General features: G+C 38.5%; 1 protein-coding gene across 1 annotated transcript; it reads left to right on the top strand.

Annotated features, from left to right (window-relative positions):
* The first annotated feature begins 161 nt into the window (after positions 1-161).
* Positions 162-13547, top strand: LOC121881328 (4F2 cell-surface antigen heavy chain-like). Its single transcript, XM_042389057.1, has 8 exons — positions 162-751; positions 2563-2753; positions 5361-5534; positions 5963-6060; positions 7301-7446; positions 9053-9368; positions 11122-11181; positions 12960-13547. Exons 1-8 carry the CDS (start codon positions 423-425, stop codon positions 13305-13307), a joined length of 1662 nt encoding a protein of 553 aa, XP_042244991.1. The 5' UTR covers positions 162-422; the 3' UTR covers positions 13308-13547.
* The last annotated feature ends 685 nt before the right edge of the window (positions 13548-14232 follow it).

Raw genomic sequence — 14232 nt, forward strand, 5'->3', positions numbered from 1 at the left:
AACTGTATAAATTACTGGTAGTTATGTTTTATCATTTTATATTTCTGTTTTTGTTTATTGTATAAAAGTTGCTTGAACATGGACGAATACATGTCGACACTGGCTGTGATATACGTGTGTATGTGATCTGTTTGATTTTGTGTCGCGTTCTGTATCTCCTTACTTATGCAATAAACAATTGATCACACACACACAAAAAATTATAAGTTACAAATATGCCCGAGATGGGACGCTGTGAGGGGTCTAATTGTCATATTTCCGACAGTTTTGAACGCAGCCTGAGCCGCAGTATAGCTGACAGACAGACAGACAGACAGATCTCACATCAGACAAACAGTCATCACGAACACATCTGACGGAGCAGAGCAGCAGAGATTCTTTCCTTTCATTCATTTGCGGTTAATTAGCGGATCATCGCCGGTATGAACACGGAGGAGACGAGCCTGGAGCTGAAGGATGCTGCGGAAACCAAAGATGCTGAGCCGAAGGATGCGGATCCGCCGCAGGTCGCCTCGGATGCTGATGCGACGGAGGCCGACGTGAGTGAAGCGGACCTGGACCAGGAGGAGCAGGAGAAGCAGCCGATGACCGCAGGAGAAGAGCGGGCTGCGGACGCGTCGTCTGCCGGCGGAGAGGCGGAGAAGAACGGCTCCGTGAAGCTGAAGATCCCGGAGGAGGCGGAGGAGGAGGAGGAGGTGAAGTTCACCGGGCTGAGCAAGGAGGAGCTGCTGCGGGTGGCCGGGACTCCGGGGTGAGGAGGAGCACACAGGCCCGAACACACACTGAATACACACATGATACAGCATCTTTATTATACTCACATAATAAATACACACTTAACAGACAATATTCATCCGTTCATAGTTATTCAGTGCAGATACTGCAGGGTGTGAACTGCAGTTTAAACCTCCTCAGTGACATGTCTAATTAATTATAGTTGCACGAGGTACCAAGACTATTTAGTCTTTGAAAACCAACGTGTTGGCACTGAGAAATTAGCTTTAAATAATTTAAATTAGCTATAACGCTCTAAACAAGTGGAACAACTTGCAGAAGATTAAGATCCCTGTTAATCATTTTAAACAGAATCTTTTACAGTAGCTGACACAGTGTGAATGTGTATGTTTTAATTGAGCTTAACTTATATGTGCAAATTTTATGCGCTTTTATTGCCTTAATGTGTTTTCATATTATGTGTTTTATTACTTTTATTGTTTCTTATTTTTTTATATTGCTTATTTGCTTATCTGTTCATCTTTTATTGTTTCTTATGTTGTTATCAGGGCGTCCTTGAAGCTTGCTCTCAGTAGCCTTCCCTGTGGAAATAAAGGTTTTAATGGTTTGAATGAAATAAAATCTCAACATAAATAAGAGTCAACATCAAGAAAAATATCAGCTGATGCAGACAAATATGCATATTTATAAATGACTTCATGAATCAGAAGCCTACATAAAGCCACATAAAGACAAGCTTTGCACATTAACATAACTATAACTATGTGTAGCTATTATAATGTAAATGCTGATGTCAGTGAGTAAAAGTTAAAAGTACATTTACTCAAGTAGAGTTTTAGGTACTGTCAGCATATTTCCATTAATGCTGCTTAATGTTTCTACATTTCAAAGGGAAATATTGTACTTTTTACAGCACTACATTTATATTTGACAGTTTTAGTTACCTTTCAAATTGAAAATTTACTTAAAAGCATTTGGGTTTATAAAATCCAACACACTGTTAAATATTAAACCTGATGTTGTAACACTTTTATACTGATTTCCTAGAAATGTTCTGAGTAATATGCAGATATTTAACGGTTCATTTTTAGGACATTTTCCACGGTGGACGGTGGTGCCATTTGGTACAAACTATACAACAAAACAGAATTCTTAAGAAATTAGACTCAATTATTTTACTGACAGAAAATATTTAGTTTTCAGTGTCTAGTTTTATGTGTCAAATAACATATTAGCATATGAGGATTTCACAGTAATTTCCTTGTGTTGTCTTGTGTTAAAATGATTATATGATTAATTATCAAAAACGTTACCAATTAATTTCCTGTAGTGGGTCAATAACACAATAACAAACTTTTGCACACCCTTAATATCACTGGATTAAAATTGTACCCAGTTTGGGTCAATACAGCACCAACACAACATCGGGTTAACTTTAGCAATCTGTTACTTTGAGCCAGTGTTACACGCAACGAGCTTTAGCTAAAAACCATCTCAAATGATTTGTTTCTGGAACAATACGATGTTCAGATGACATTCAAAAGATACACAAGTTATTAACAATCAATAACAAGCAAAAATCAAAGATTAGAGAAAAAGTCCAAAAACTGAAAACAGATTTGTGTATCAGAACTTTGTTTTTTCTTCTTTCCTCTCCCATTAATCATCTCACGACCCCTCAGATTTATCTGCTGACCCTTTGGAGGGGCCCGACCCCTAGGTTGGGAACCACTGGACTAAACTAGCTGACTGTATATAAAGTAGTTGAAACTAGCTCCACCTACAGCAGCTACAACAGTAACATGCTGGTTAAATCTGTCTCCTCAGCTGGGTGCGGACTCGCTGGGCACTGCTGGTGGTGTTCTGGCTCGGCTGGTTGGGGATGCTGGGAGGAGCCGTCCTCATCATCCTGCAGGCTCCACGCTGCAGAGATCTGCCCGCCACCAGCTGGTGGAACAAAGGCCCGCTGTACCAGATCGGAAACATCCAGGTTTTTACTGATGCCCACAACCTGAAGGGTGAGACCAGCCGGCATTCAGTCAAATAACAAGCTACTTAATTTACACACTGTTACCAGGGGCAACAAGTACATTTACTCACGTACTGTACACAAGTATAATTTTGAGGTACTTGTACTTTACTTGAGTATTTCCATGTGAGGCTACTTTCTACATTTCAGAGGGAAATATTGTACTTTCTACTCCACTACATTTATTTGACAGCTTTAGTTACTTTTCAGATGAAGATTTGACACAATGGATAATATAACAAGCTTTTAAAATACAACACATTGTTAAAGATGAAACCAGTGGTTTCCAACCTTTTTGTCTTTTGACGTCTTACAAAAAGCAGTGTGTAGTCGGGGTCACATTTCACATGTCTATGAGTTGTTAACAGCTCCACCAAATAGTGATTTTTCCCTCTAAACTTCTCACATGCTTTCATTTCAATAAATGTTCAAATGATCCAATATTTCAGCAAAAATCAAAGATTAGAGAAAAAGTCCAAAAACTGAAAACAGATTTGTGTATCAGAACTTTGTTTTTTCTTCTTTCCTCTCCCATTAATCATCTCACCACCCCTCAGATTTATCTGCTGACCCTTTGGAGGGGCCCGACCCCTAGGTTGGGAACCACTGGACTAAACTAGCTAACTGTATATAAAGTAGTGTAAACTAGCTCCACCTCCAGCAGCTACAACAGTAACATGCTGCTCTAACACTGATGCTTCACTATTAATAATCTAATGATGTCATATATAATAATATATCAGTCAGAGGGACCAAACCACTACTTTTACTGCAATACTTTAACTACATCAAGCTCATAATACTTATGTACTTTTACTGCAATACTTTAACTACATTAAGCTCATAATACTTATGTACTTTTACTGTTGTAGGATTTTTCATGCAGGACTTATACTTGTAATGGAGTATTTTTACACTGCTGTATTGGTGCTTTCAACCACTGGATTGAGATTGTAGTTTAGGGTACAAGTAAGTCTCAGGAAGTTGTTGTGAAGTCTCTGAAGTGGTGGAAACATGGGTATCGTTGCTGACTGTCTGTCTGCTTGCATTTAGCGGAAGTGAAACACAGTTTGAACTTTAAACAGACACCACAGTCACACTGTGGGCGACTAGATGCAGGTATACAGAGCAGAGGTGACGCTCTCCTCCTGGTTAGTTTGTCTTTTTAAAAGTTGAAACATGTTCCTGACATTTTCTGTTCATATATCTGAAATAAACAAGGATCTGCTGCTGAGCGCAACAGTAACAGAAAACTTAATCATTTAAAAAAAGACAAAACATTTACATCACTTTGCCAGATTTGAGCAACCACAGCTCCCACAAATGACTAAGATTTGCCAATAAAAATAATAATCTTTGTGAAACTTATCTGATGTTAGAATTAGGGCTGCCACTAACGATTATTTTCATTATTGATCGGTCTGACGTTTACATTTTTGATTAATTGATTCACTGTTTTGTCTATAGAATGTTATAGTCATAATTTCTCTGATCTCAAGGTGACGTCCTCAAATCAACAGTCCAACATCCAAAGATATTCAGTTTACTGTCATTTACTATATGACAAAGAAAAGTTGTTTCCTCACATCTGAGAAGCTGCAACCTGCAAATATTTGGTATTTTTCCTTAAAAAATTACTAAAATAATAGTTCTGGACTGCCCCGTATTAAGGAATAGTCACATTTCAAATCTTCACATTGGAGAAGCTGAAAACAAAGAATTTTTCCTAAATAAACTGACTTAAACGATTAATTGATGATCAGAATAGTTACTAATATCCTGGCTATTCACTAATTGATTAATTGCCTAATTGTTGCATCTCTCACTCTCAGAAAGAAAGAAAGTAATGATTCCTACAATGTTGGACGATTCCTTTAACATACTCAGATGATGTAATAATGTTAAAAGAGGGTTCCCAGTGTTCCCAGTGTGTGTTAAACCAGCAGTCAGGTGTCCATGTGAACAATGAAAGAGGTTTTCCTCGCTGTAATCATTCCTCCTATTCATACTGGATATTAAAACATCCTTCAAATGTGCTTTCAATGCATTTAAAAGTCTGTGTGAAGCTTCTATTCAGCTTCAGCAGTCTGAGTTAGTCATATCAAGTGGATATCTGACACATTTACAGTCTTTTTAGCATCAAATTCCCTCTTTGTGTTTCCTCGGACAGTGTTTCCCTGTTGAGCTGCAGGTGGAAGTATAGTAACAAAAAGAGGGACTTTGGCACTAAAAAGACTGTAACGTTGAAAGATATCTACTTGATTTGACTCATTTGGACGCTGAAGCTTCATATTAGCTTCAGATAAACTTTGAAATACATATTTTGCACAGAAGGAGGACTGTGGATTTTGTCCTCCATCACTTCCATTGTAAGGTCATTATGAAGGGATCTTCTAATGGTCAGTATGAACAGGAGGAATGATTACAGCAAGAAAAACAGCTTTAATGTTCATTTGGGCTCCGGACTGTTGGTTTAAGATGGACTGGGAGACAACGGTCAGACAGAACATGTGTCTGAATTCAGCGTCTTTAAACCTGTAGTTTACCGTCAGGTCTTTAGTCTTGGTCACAGCTCATGTGTCTTCCTCTCTGTCAGGTGTGGAGCAGAAGGTGGACAGTTTGTCTAAGCTGAAGGTTAAAGGTTTGGTAGTTGGACCGATCCACGTCGCTCCAGCAGACGAAGCCATGAGTCTGAGGTTCGAGGAGATTTCCTCTGAAGCTGGAAACCTGGAGCAGTTTAAAAGTCTCGTGCAGGCTGCTCACAAGAAGGGTGAGTGCATGGATGCAAAAAATAAAAATATTGAGACTAATCAGGTGTAATTATTGATTGAATATGCCAGCTTCAAACTGAAAAGGCTGGTATTAGGAGTTTTTAACAGATTTATTCAAGGGTTGATTCCTTCTGGTAAGTAAGAGGTTTTTTAGGCTTTTTAATGATTTACAGGGTTATTAATGGATTAATAACAATGACTGATAATAACAGTGACTGCCTTGCAAGTAGTACAGGCTTTTTATTATTATTACTCAGCAGTGTTGCACATGAAGTCCTAAAACATGTTGTGTTATAATTGTGTTTTCCTCTTTCTTGATTCTACAGAAACCTGTAAAATATTAAGTTTAAAACTTCATGTTAGTCTGTTGGAACTGAAATGACATAAACATATATTTGACTGCGATACCTGTTGTGTCTTCCTGCAGGTATTAATGTGATTCTGGATCTGACTCCGAACTATCAGGGATCATCTGGACCCTGGTTCTCCAACACCACTGTGACCAGCGTCGCTGAGAGACTCAAGGTGAGGATCTTACTCACAGACAACATGTTCAGCTGCCAGCTAAAGACATATCTTGCTCTTGTTGATTTACTTTTTGTAAAGCTGAATTGGCGACAACATTGTTCAGCTGCTGCTCTACCCAGCTGTCATGGTGGTGAATGAATGGCATGAGTTTGTTCTTTACAGTGACACTAACCTGAAGAAGATGACTGTAGGTGGTGGTGTTGAGTTAGCTTGAAGTACCCAAGGTGTGCTGATGTTTGTCATGAAGTACAGGCTTTCTGTTTCTTGCTGTAGTGTTCGCTTGTAAGAACTGTTGTACCACCCACCATTCAAACACCTGGGGGCCTAATTGGGGGCCCAGGTGTTTGAATTGGGCCTAATTTCACCCAAATCATCAGACTCCTGCTTTCTGTAAACAGGAGAAATACATTATTTCATACAAATCTCAAATACATGATACTGTAAAAGAAACTTAAAAAAGCTAACAGATCAGCGGGTGGGTCTGTCTTTATGATATGGTTTCATTTCAATAAATGTTCAAATGATCCAATATTTCAGCAAAAATAAATAATAACACTGATGCTTCACTATTAATAATTAATGATATCATATATAATAATATATCAGTCAGAGGGACCAAACCACTACTTTTATTGCAATACTTTAACTACATCAAGCTCATAATACTTATGTACTTTTACTGTAGTAGGATTTTTCATGCAGTATTTTTACGTTGCTGTATTAGTACTTTTACTGCAGTAAAGGATCTGAATACTTCTTCCATCACTGTTTATTGGTTATGATACTTTAATAAACTCTCTACACTCTAGTGTTCACTCTTGACGTCTATAAAGTCACAGAAGGTCGGCGGCAGGTCTGTCCTGAGTAAAACACAAGTCTAATTGACTTTAAGTAAATGTTTGTTATTACTTATTATTTATGAGACTGTTAAAGCTCAGTTTCATCATGAACACAGATGTCACTCATCAGTTGTGTTGCTGATTGCTGACTTGTAATGGAGTATTTTTACATTGCTATGTTAGCATTTTTACTGCATTGAAGGATCTGAGTACTTCTTCCACAACAAGAAATAACGCCAAATCACATCAAATGAGAAAACATGACGGTTCAAGTTGCACAGTGATAAATATAGAAGCTCCAAACTGTCAAAAATAAAAACGAAGGTAAACTGTAAATCATAAATAAAGAGTTGATCTGAGACAGCAGGGGGCGCTGTTGTGTTTCTCTCTCCTGTCAGTCTGCTCTGGTGTTCTGGCTGAATGAAGGCGGCGTGGACGGCGTGCAGCTGTCGGGGGTCGAGCGCGTCGCCAGCGTGGTGCCGTCTCTGTGGACCGACATCCGAGCCATCGTCCAGAACCAGACGAACGAGCGTCCCGGCAAGAGGTGAGAAACATCCAGATTTAATTAACACCACATAAACTCATATGCTCCTAAATTTAGAGATTTGGAGGACTTTAAAACTGCACAAGTAATATAGAAAGTAGAAAAATAAGATGCTTTCAGACTGTATCCAGAAGTTTCAAATTCAGCCTGTCCTCACAAGAAAAAAACGACAGTATACAACTTATGGTTACGTTTACACCATCTAGTGGCTGTTATAATTATGACCCGCGGAAGTGATGCTGTTCAGGTGACGTCAATATAGACCAGACCGGCATTGCGTCATTGTGAGAAACAGGAAAATGCCCAAAAGCTGTTGTGTAGCAGGTTGTAAAACAAATAAACACACAAATCCAGATGTCCGGTTCCCCATCCTTCCTGGAAAAGAGAGGGATCCAAAAGAGAGCTTTATGACTTCAAGCTATCCGGAGACAAGATAAGGAGGGAAAGCTGTGACACCCAGTGTCTTCTCACGTATATGTGTGTGAGAAACACTTCATAACTCGTAATGTCACAATTTTTTGTAACTTACAAAGTAACATAATTCTTTTCCAGTTAAGATGTAGTACTAAACTTAACAAAAATGCAGATGTCAAGATAAGATCCACTGACGGAGGGAAACTAAAGGGGCATAATGGCTCACTGATCAATGTAATTTATTATATTGTGAACAATCAGGTTCAGGCAAGGAAGCAAAATAATTACAAGAAATATCTATAGAACAAAGGTTTGTTTTACATGAAATGAACGCATACAAACTTCTCAGCTCAACACACGTCAAATTGCATCAACATCTACAGGATCTGAGGTTTTCTATCCTTGCCTAACACTAACCAAGTGGTTTTTGTGCGCGAACCTAAAAAGACCTTAACCAGAGCGTTGTAAAACCATTAATCATTATATTATAGTGGTCACATGGGTCACTAGAGGGCTCATACAAGTCATTATGGGATTACTTGGAAATAGACCTGTTCTGTTGTTTTGGTATGAGGTTGTATTGCAACATTAAATCAGTATGAACTAAGAGGAATTTGCATGATCATAAAAACAAAGATTAGAACAAATGCAAAACAAAGATGTTTATCAGTCAATGGAGTTCATTTATGGAATAGTTTGGAAAAGGAAATGAAAATATGTTGCTAATACACTGAATGGATTTAAAAATATCTAAAAATAACATGATTACATGATAACAAAAATAAAACTGATGTATGAACATTAGTGTGAATACGAAATTTGTTTTGGGACTTTTTGGTAGGCTATATTAAATATACATATATAAAATACATATGTAAAACATATATAAAACATGTATATACATACATATATAAAATAGTCTATATTTAAAGGGATCTGAACAGAATAATTAATGTAGAGGGTTGGTGTGATAAGCTGAGGCTTCATCCTGCACCTTTTCAGTTAGTATAAACTTGCTTTGGTTTGTCACTGCGTCAAAAGTAATGACTTATTATTTATTTATTTGTTTATTTATTATTTATTTACATATGTATTTGAGTTGAACAAGTTGAAAATGACCGAACTAAACTAAACTAAACTAAACTAAACTAATAAAATGGCATAAAAAGTCCACTGTGGATGTTTCTTCTAGAGTGCTGATCGGCGTCACAGATCGATCCTTGGCTGAAGACGTGTCCTCGCTCCTCTCCTCCACTGGAGTCGACTTGCTGATCTCCAGGGTCCTCCGTCCCGGAGACACGGACGCCACGGAGCGCGCTCAGCTCATCCAGCACTTGTATTCGTCCCACAACCAGACCAAGCTGGCCTGGAGCCTGGGGGGCCGGGCTGAGGGTCACCTGGCGTCACTGGTGGGCCCGGCGCTGGTCAAACTGTACCACTTGCTGCTGCTGACGCTGCCCGGGACGCCCGTCTTCAACTACGGAGACGAGATCGGCTTGATGGACGAGGTGAGGACTTCTGTGAATCCTGAGAGAACATTTAATTTTTTTTTGCCATTTCTTTATTAAGTTTTTACATGAGTATATTCACAGATGGATGCATAACAAGTCACTTACATATATCTATAGAACCATTTAAGGACTGTATTACATCATGCTGAAACCACAACTGCAGACTGTTTCTCTTACCAACCTTTTTTTAAAATAATGTTTTATTGTTTTCACTGGAAGATCGTATGTAGCATCTTTCAAATTGTTGGTAGAAAAATAATAACCTCAGTGTGTTCTGTCTGCTACATTGTGATTCTTCATATGAGCACTAGATGGCACCAGAGTGATTTACTATACATGGTGTACTTAAAGGAAAATATAACACTTTGTTTTAACTTGAGCACACCTCCTTCACATGTTTCAAATCCAGAGTTCACTCCATTTCAGAACCTGTAAAAAGTATTTAAATCTGTTCCAGATAAATTCATGATCAATAATTTCTTAATGGATTGGATTGTCTGTTGTCTGTAATGGTTTCTGCCTGACAGGCAACCGATACCCCCTGCCAGTGTTGGATAAAACACTGACAGACAGCTGTTCTCTACCTCTGACCGAGGTATTGAACGGGTTCCTAAAATCTAAACGCAAGACCGCCTTAGTCTGCTGAGGGAACCAGAGCTCAGCCTGACTTCTGTAACCATCAGCTGTCGTTGAACTGCTCTAACAGGCCTATTTAGTCAAGTATGTCCTGACAGCCGGGTCACAACAGAAGTGTGTGGGTGCAAATAGGTGTTGGAGGTTTGAAAGTACTCCAAGATGATCTTCTAACAGGTCATCACTGGAGGAGACCCACTCTGACGATCTGAGGACACTCGCCCGGTTTCATAGGGCAGCTTCAATGCCCGGACCCTAACAGTTTAACCAATTAAACAAATATAATAAACCCTTCAATCTGATACTTAATTGAAATTATACCTCTATCACAGGTGCATCAGATTGATCACAATCAACAACTCTAAACCTTCCCAAATCTGATCATTAATAAACCTTGCATGTTTATCCTTAGCAGAATGTCATTATAAATTTTTAATATAAACAAATTTAAAACTCGTGTCAGTCATACCCCAGGGGGGCGTCTTTGCTTACCTTGCCGACTACGAGAGCACCTCAGAGATGAGCACAAGTAAGGAACTTTGATTGGAGTGTAAAACAACACAAACCAGTTTTATTTGTTTTTTACAAAAGTGAGTAATACAAAATATAAAAAGGAGAACTCTAGGACTTAAAGGAGTTATAGAAGTTATAAAAATGCAAAAGGGGCAAACTGGCAAAAGGACCCTAGTTTATGACTCAAAAAAGAGGCTTCTGGCCCTCTTGTCATTGACATTTCTTGGTTTGTCACATTAGAAGACGGTGTCTGGAACAATGACAGTTAACATACATCTGCTCTATTATGTTTGAGGTTAGGGTATAAGGGTGTCAGCCTGGTGCAGGAAACCACAGCTTCATCTTGGCCTCAGGCTCCACTACTGGTTGTCTGTTTCCTAGGTGACTGTGTACTTTGTCTGGTTTGAAAGTTCAGCTATAGTTCAGCACAAATAGTATAAGACATGTGTCTATGTTTAGACTTATCACCAATTATAATTAAATAATTTAGTCAGAGGTAGGTTTAAGGTTTGATATAGTGGACCTTTCAACACTGTTAATCAAATATGATGATTGATTACTATTAATTGTTAGCATTTTGACATTTTTATCATTTCTATTAAAGGACAACAAGTTTCCCAAGATGCTTTGGGACTCTGGCAAGGAGCTGAATGGGACTCTGCAGGTAAACGCACCTAAAAAATAACAATACATACTGCAGATGCTGTGTATAAAAACTGTAGTAGTACTAGTACCAGTAGCAGTAGTTCTAATAGTAGTGCTAGAACCAGCAATCACAGTACAGCAGCTGTTGTAGTAGTGGTAGTAGTAGAAATAGCAGAAGCAGTAGTTATAGCAGTAGTAATACCAGAAGCAGTGGAAGTAATAGAAGTATTAGTATTAGTAGCAGAAACAGGTGTAATTCTACAGTAATAATAGTGGTAGCAGTACAAAATAGCAGAAACAGTAGTTGTAGCAGCAGTAGTGATATTAGTACTAGCAGTAGTATAGTAGTAGTAGTAGTATCAGCACTAGTATTAGTAGCTGTAGTGGTAATTTCTAATAAATAAGAGACACACAAAGAGAGAATGTCTTTCTGTGTTTTTTATTCAATACACTGTACAACATGATATGCCTCAGTCTCTCTGTTTGGCCTAGTTTTATACAGCAGTCTGCACAGGAACACACAGGAAATGTGTTTCTTATCATGTCTTGACATCTCCCATCTTACATGGTTCTGAGCCCAGATTTCAGACAAAGGAAGAGGACTCAGAGAATCATCATCACTGTATATAGTGAACAAAACCCAGACACATATAACTGTGAAGCAAAGCCTTCATATGAGGTGTTAAGATAGTACTTACTTATGTATGAGGCATTACAAGAATGTGCTGTACAGCAGCAGTATCAGTTACAGTAGTGGTAGTAGCAGTACCAGTAATAGTAGGAATAAAAGTAGTAATCTTAGTAGAAGTTGCAGCAGTAACAGCAGCAGTAGTTCTACTGATAGAAGTACAAACAGCTGAAATTTTAGTAGCAGTAGTTGAAGCAGCAGGAGCAGAAGTAAAAGGAGCAGTTTTGGTAGCATAAGTAGTGGAAGTAATAGAAGTATAAGTACTATGTTAGTAGCAGTACCAGTAGTTGTAATCCTAATAATAGTGGAAACAGTAGCAATACCTGTAGTAGTTCTAGTATTAGCAGTAGTAGAACAAGCAGCAGTGGAAGTAATTCAAATATAAGTACTAGTGTTAGTAGAAGTACCAGTTATAGTAGTGGTATCAGTAGAAGTAGTACTAGCAGTAATAGTAGTGTTAGAGGTAGAAACAGTAACTTTAGCATCAGTATTTGTAGTAGCAGTAGTAGAAGTAGAAGTATCAGTATTAGTGGTAGTAGTAGTTGTTTAAGTGGCAGCAATTGTAGAAGTAGTACTGGTACCAATTGTAGTAGTAGTAGCAGCAGCAGTAGTACTACTGTTAGAAGTAGTAACAGCAAATTTTAGTAGCAGTGGTTGTAGCAGTGGGAGTATAAGTATCTGTATCAGTAGTAGTAGTAGAAGTAGTACTAGCAGTAATAGTAGTGTTAGAGGTAGAAACAGTAACTTTAGTATCAGTATTTGTATTTTAAGTAGCAGCAATTGTAGAAGTAGTGCTGGTACCACTTGTAGTAGTAGTAGCAGCAGCAGTAGTGGTAGCAGTACAAACTACAAATAGTATCACTACCAGTTATAGTAGTATAGTTGCAGGCCTATAACTCATACCAGCTTTAACAGTAACATTAGTAGTATTAGTAGTGGTCTTTGTAGTAATCTTGTCATGATTAGTATTATTGAGCCGTTACCACTTTCTGTTCTCTGTCACAGCTTCTTATCAGTATTAGTATTACTGTAGTACCAGCAGCAGTAGTAGTATTATTATATAGTTTGGATGATTATCAGTACTGTATATTGATCTGCTCTCCCTGCAGGAGGAGCGGAATCAGCGTCTGTCCTGTCGTAGTTTTTTCCATAGTCTGAGCGAGCTGCGGGGTAAAGAGCGCTCGCTGCTGTTCGGAGACTTCATCGTCCTCTTTAACTCATCGTCCTCTCTGGCGTACCTGCGTGTCTGGGATCAGAGCGAGCGTTACCTGGCCGCCTTTAACTGGGCAGAAGAGGCGGCGCTGCTGGAGCTGAGGGATGCGGCGCTGCCCAAGCAGGCGGCGGTGGTCCTCAGTACCAACAGCACCGTCATGCCGACAGACAGCAGCGTGGACCTGACAAACCTGCGGCTCGGCCCCGGACAGGCTGCACTCCTCAGGTTTCCCTACACAGGATAGAGCTTAGATCCAACTGTGAGCTGGTAAGGTTTAGATAAAATGATGAGTATCGTGATGTAAGAAATTTTAGTAACTGTTGAAAAGCAGCAGTAGTTAACTTGGTCAAAATGTTTTTGTCTCACAGCTCAGTTCCTTCACATTAACTGTATGTTGGTGAATATTAATCTTACCACATTATGATAAGTCAGCTTTCTCTATATTGTGCATTTGTGAAAACAAAATAAAAATAAAGTAAAGTTTTACAGTCTGATGTCTTTATTATGTGAGAGTCTATAAACTTAACATCTTAAAAAGTGCAGGGTAGGTGAGCTGCACTGCTGAGATAAAAAAAAATCTAAATTATGAGATAAAAAGTCACAATTTTGATACAGATAGTCAAAGTTAATTAATAAATATTGCATGTTTATCCTTAGAAATTTCCATTATACATTTTCAATATAAATAAATTTAGATCTCATGTCAGCCATATTTCAGAGGGGCGACTCAGAAGACCTCAGAGATGAACTTTGGTTGGAGTGTATAAAAATACAAACCAGTTTTATTTGGTTTTTACAAAAATTAGTATTACAGGATATATAAAAAATAAAATACAAAAAACATGAATGTACAAGTTAAAATGAATAAAAACCCTCTCTGGGATTTAAAAAAGTCAAAAAAAACCTTTAAGGCAAATAGACAAAAAGGCAAACTGGCAAAAGGACCCCTGAAGACGACCAAAAAGCCCCCAAGGCTGTCCCGGCCTTCCCTTTCATTTCAAAACATCTCTGGCTTCTTACATTCTTACGCTCATATGTGGTCATCAGCCTGAACATCAACAAGCTGCAGGCTAATGTTTGCTGGTGGAACAATGATACTTCTTTGTTTGTCACTAACAACACAATTCGTGGAACTCTGGTGGTTCAGATACGTCTACATTTTTAATGAT

The sequence above is a fragment of the Thunnus maccoyii genome, chromosome 16, assembly GCF_910596095.1.
Source record: "Thunnus maccoyii chromosome 16, fThuMac1.1, whole genome shotgun sequence".
NCBI classification, from domain to species: domain Eukaryota; kingdom Metazoa; phylum Chordata; class Actinopteri; order Scombriformes; family Scombridae; genus Thunnus; species Thunnus maccoyii.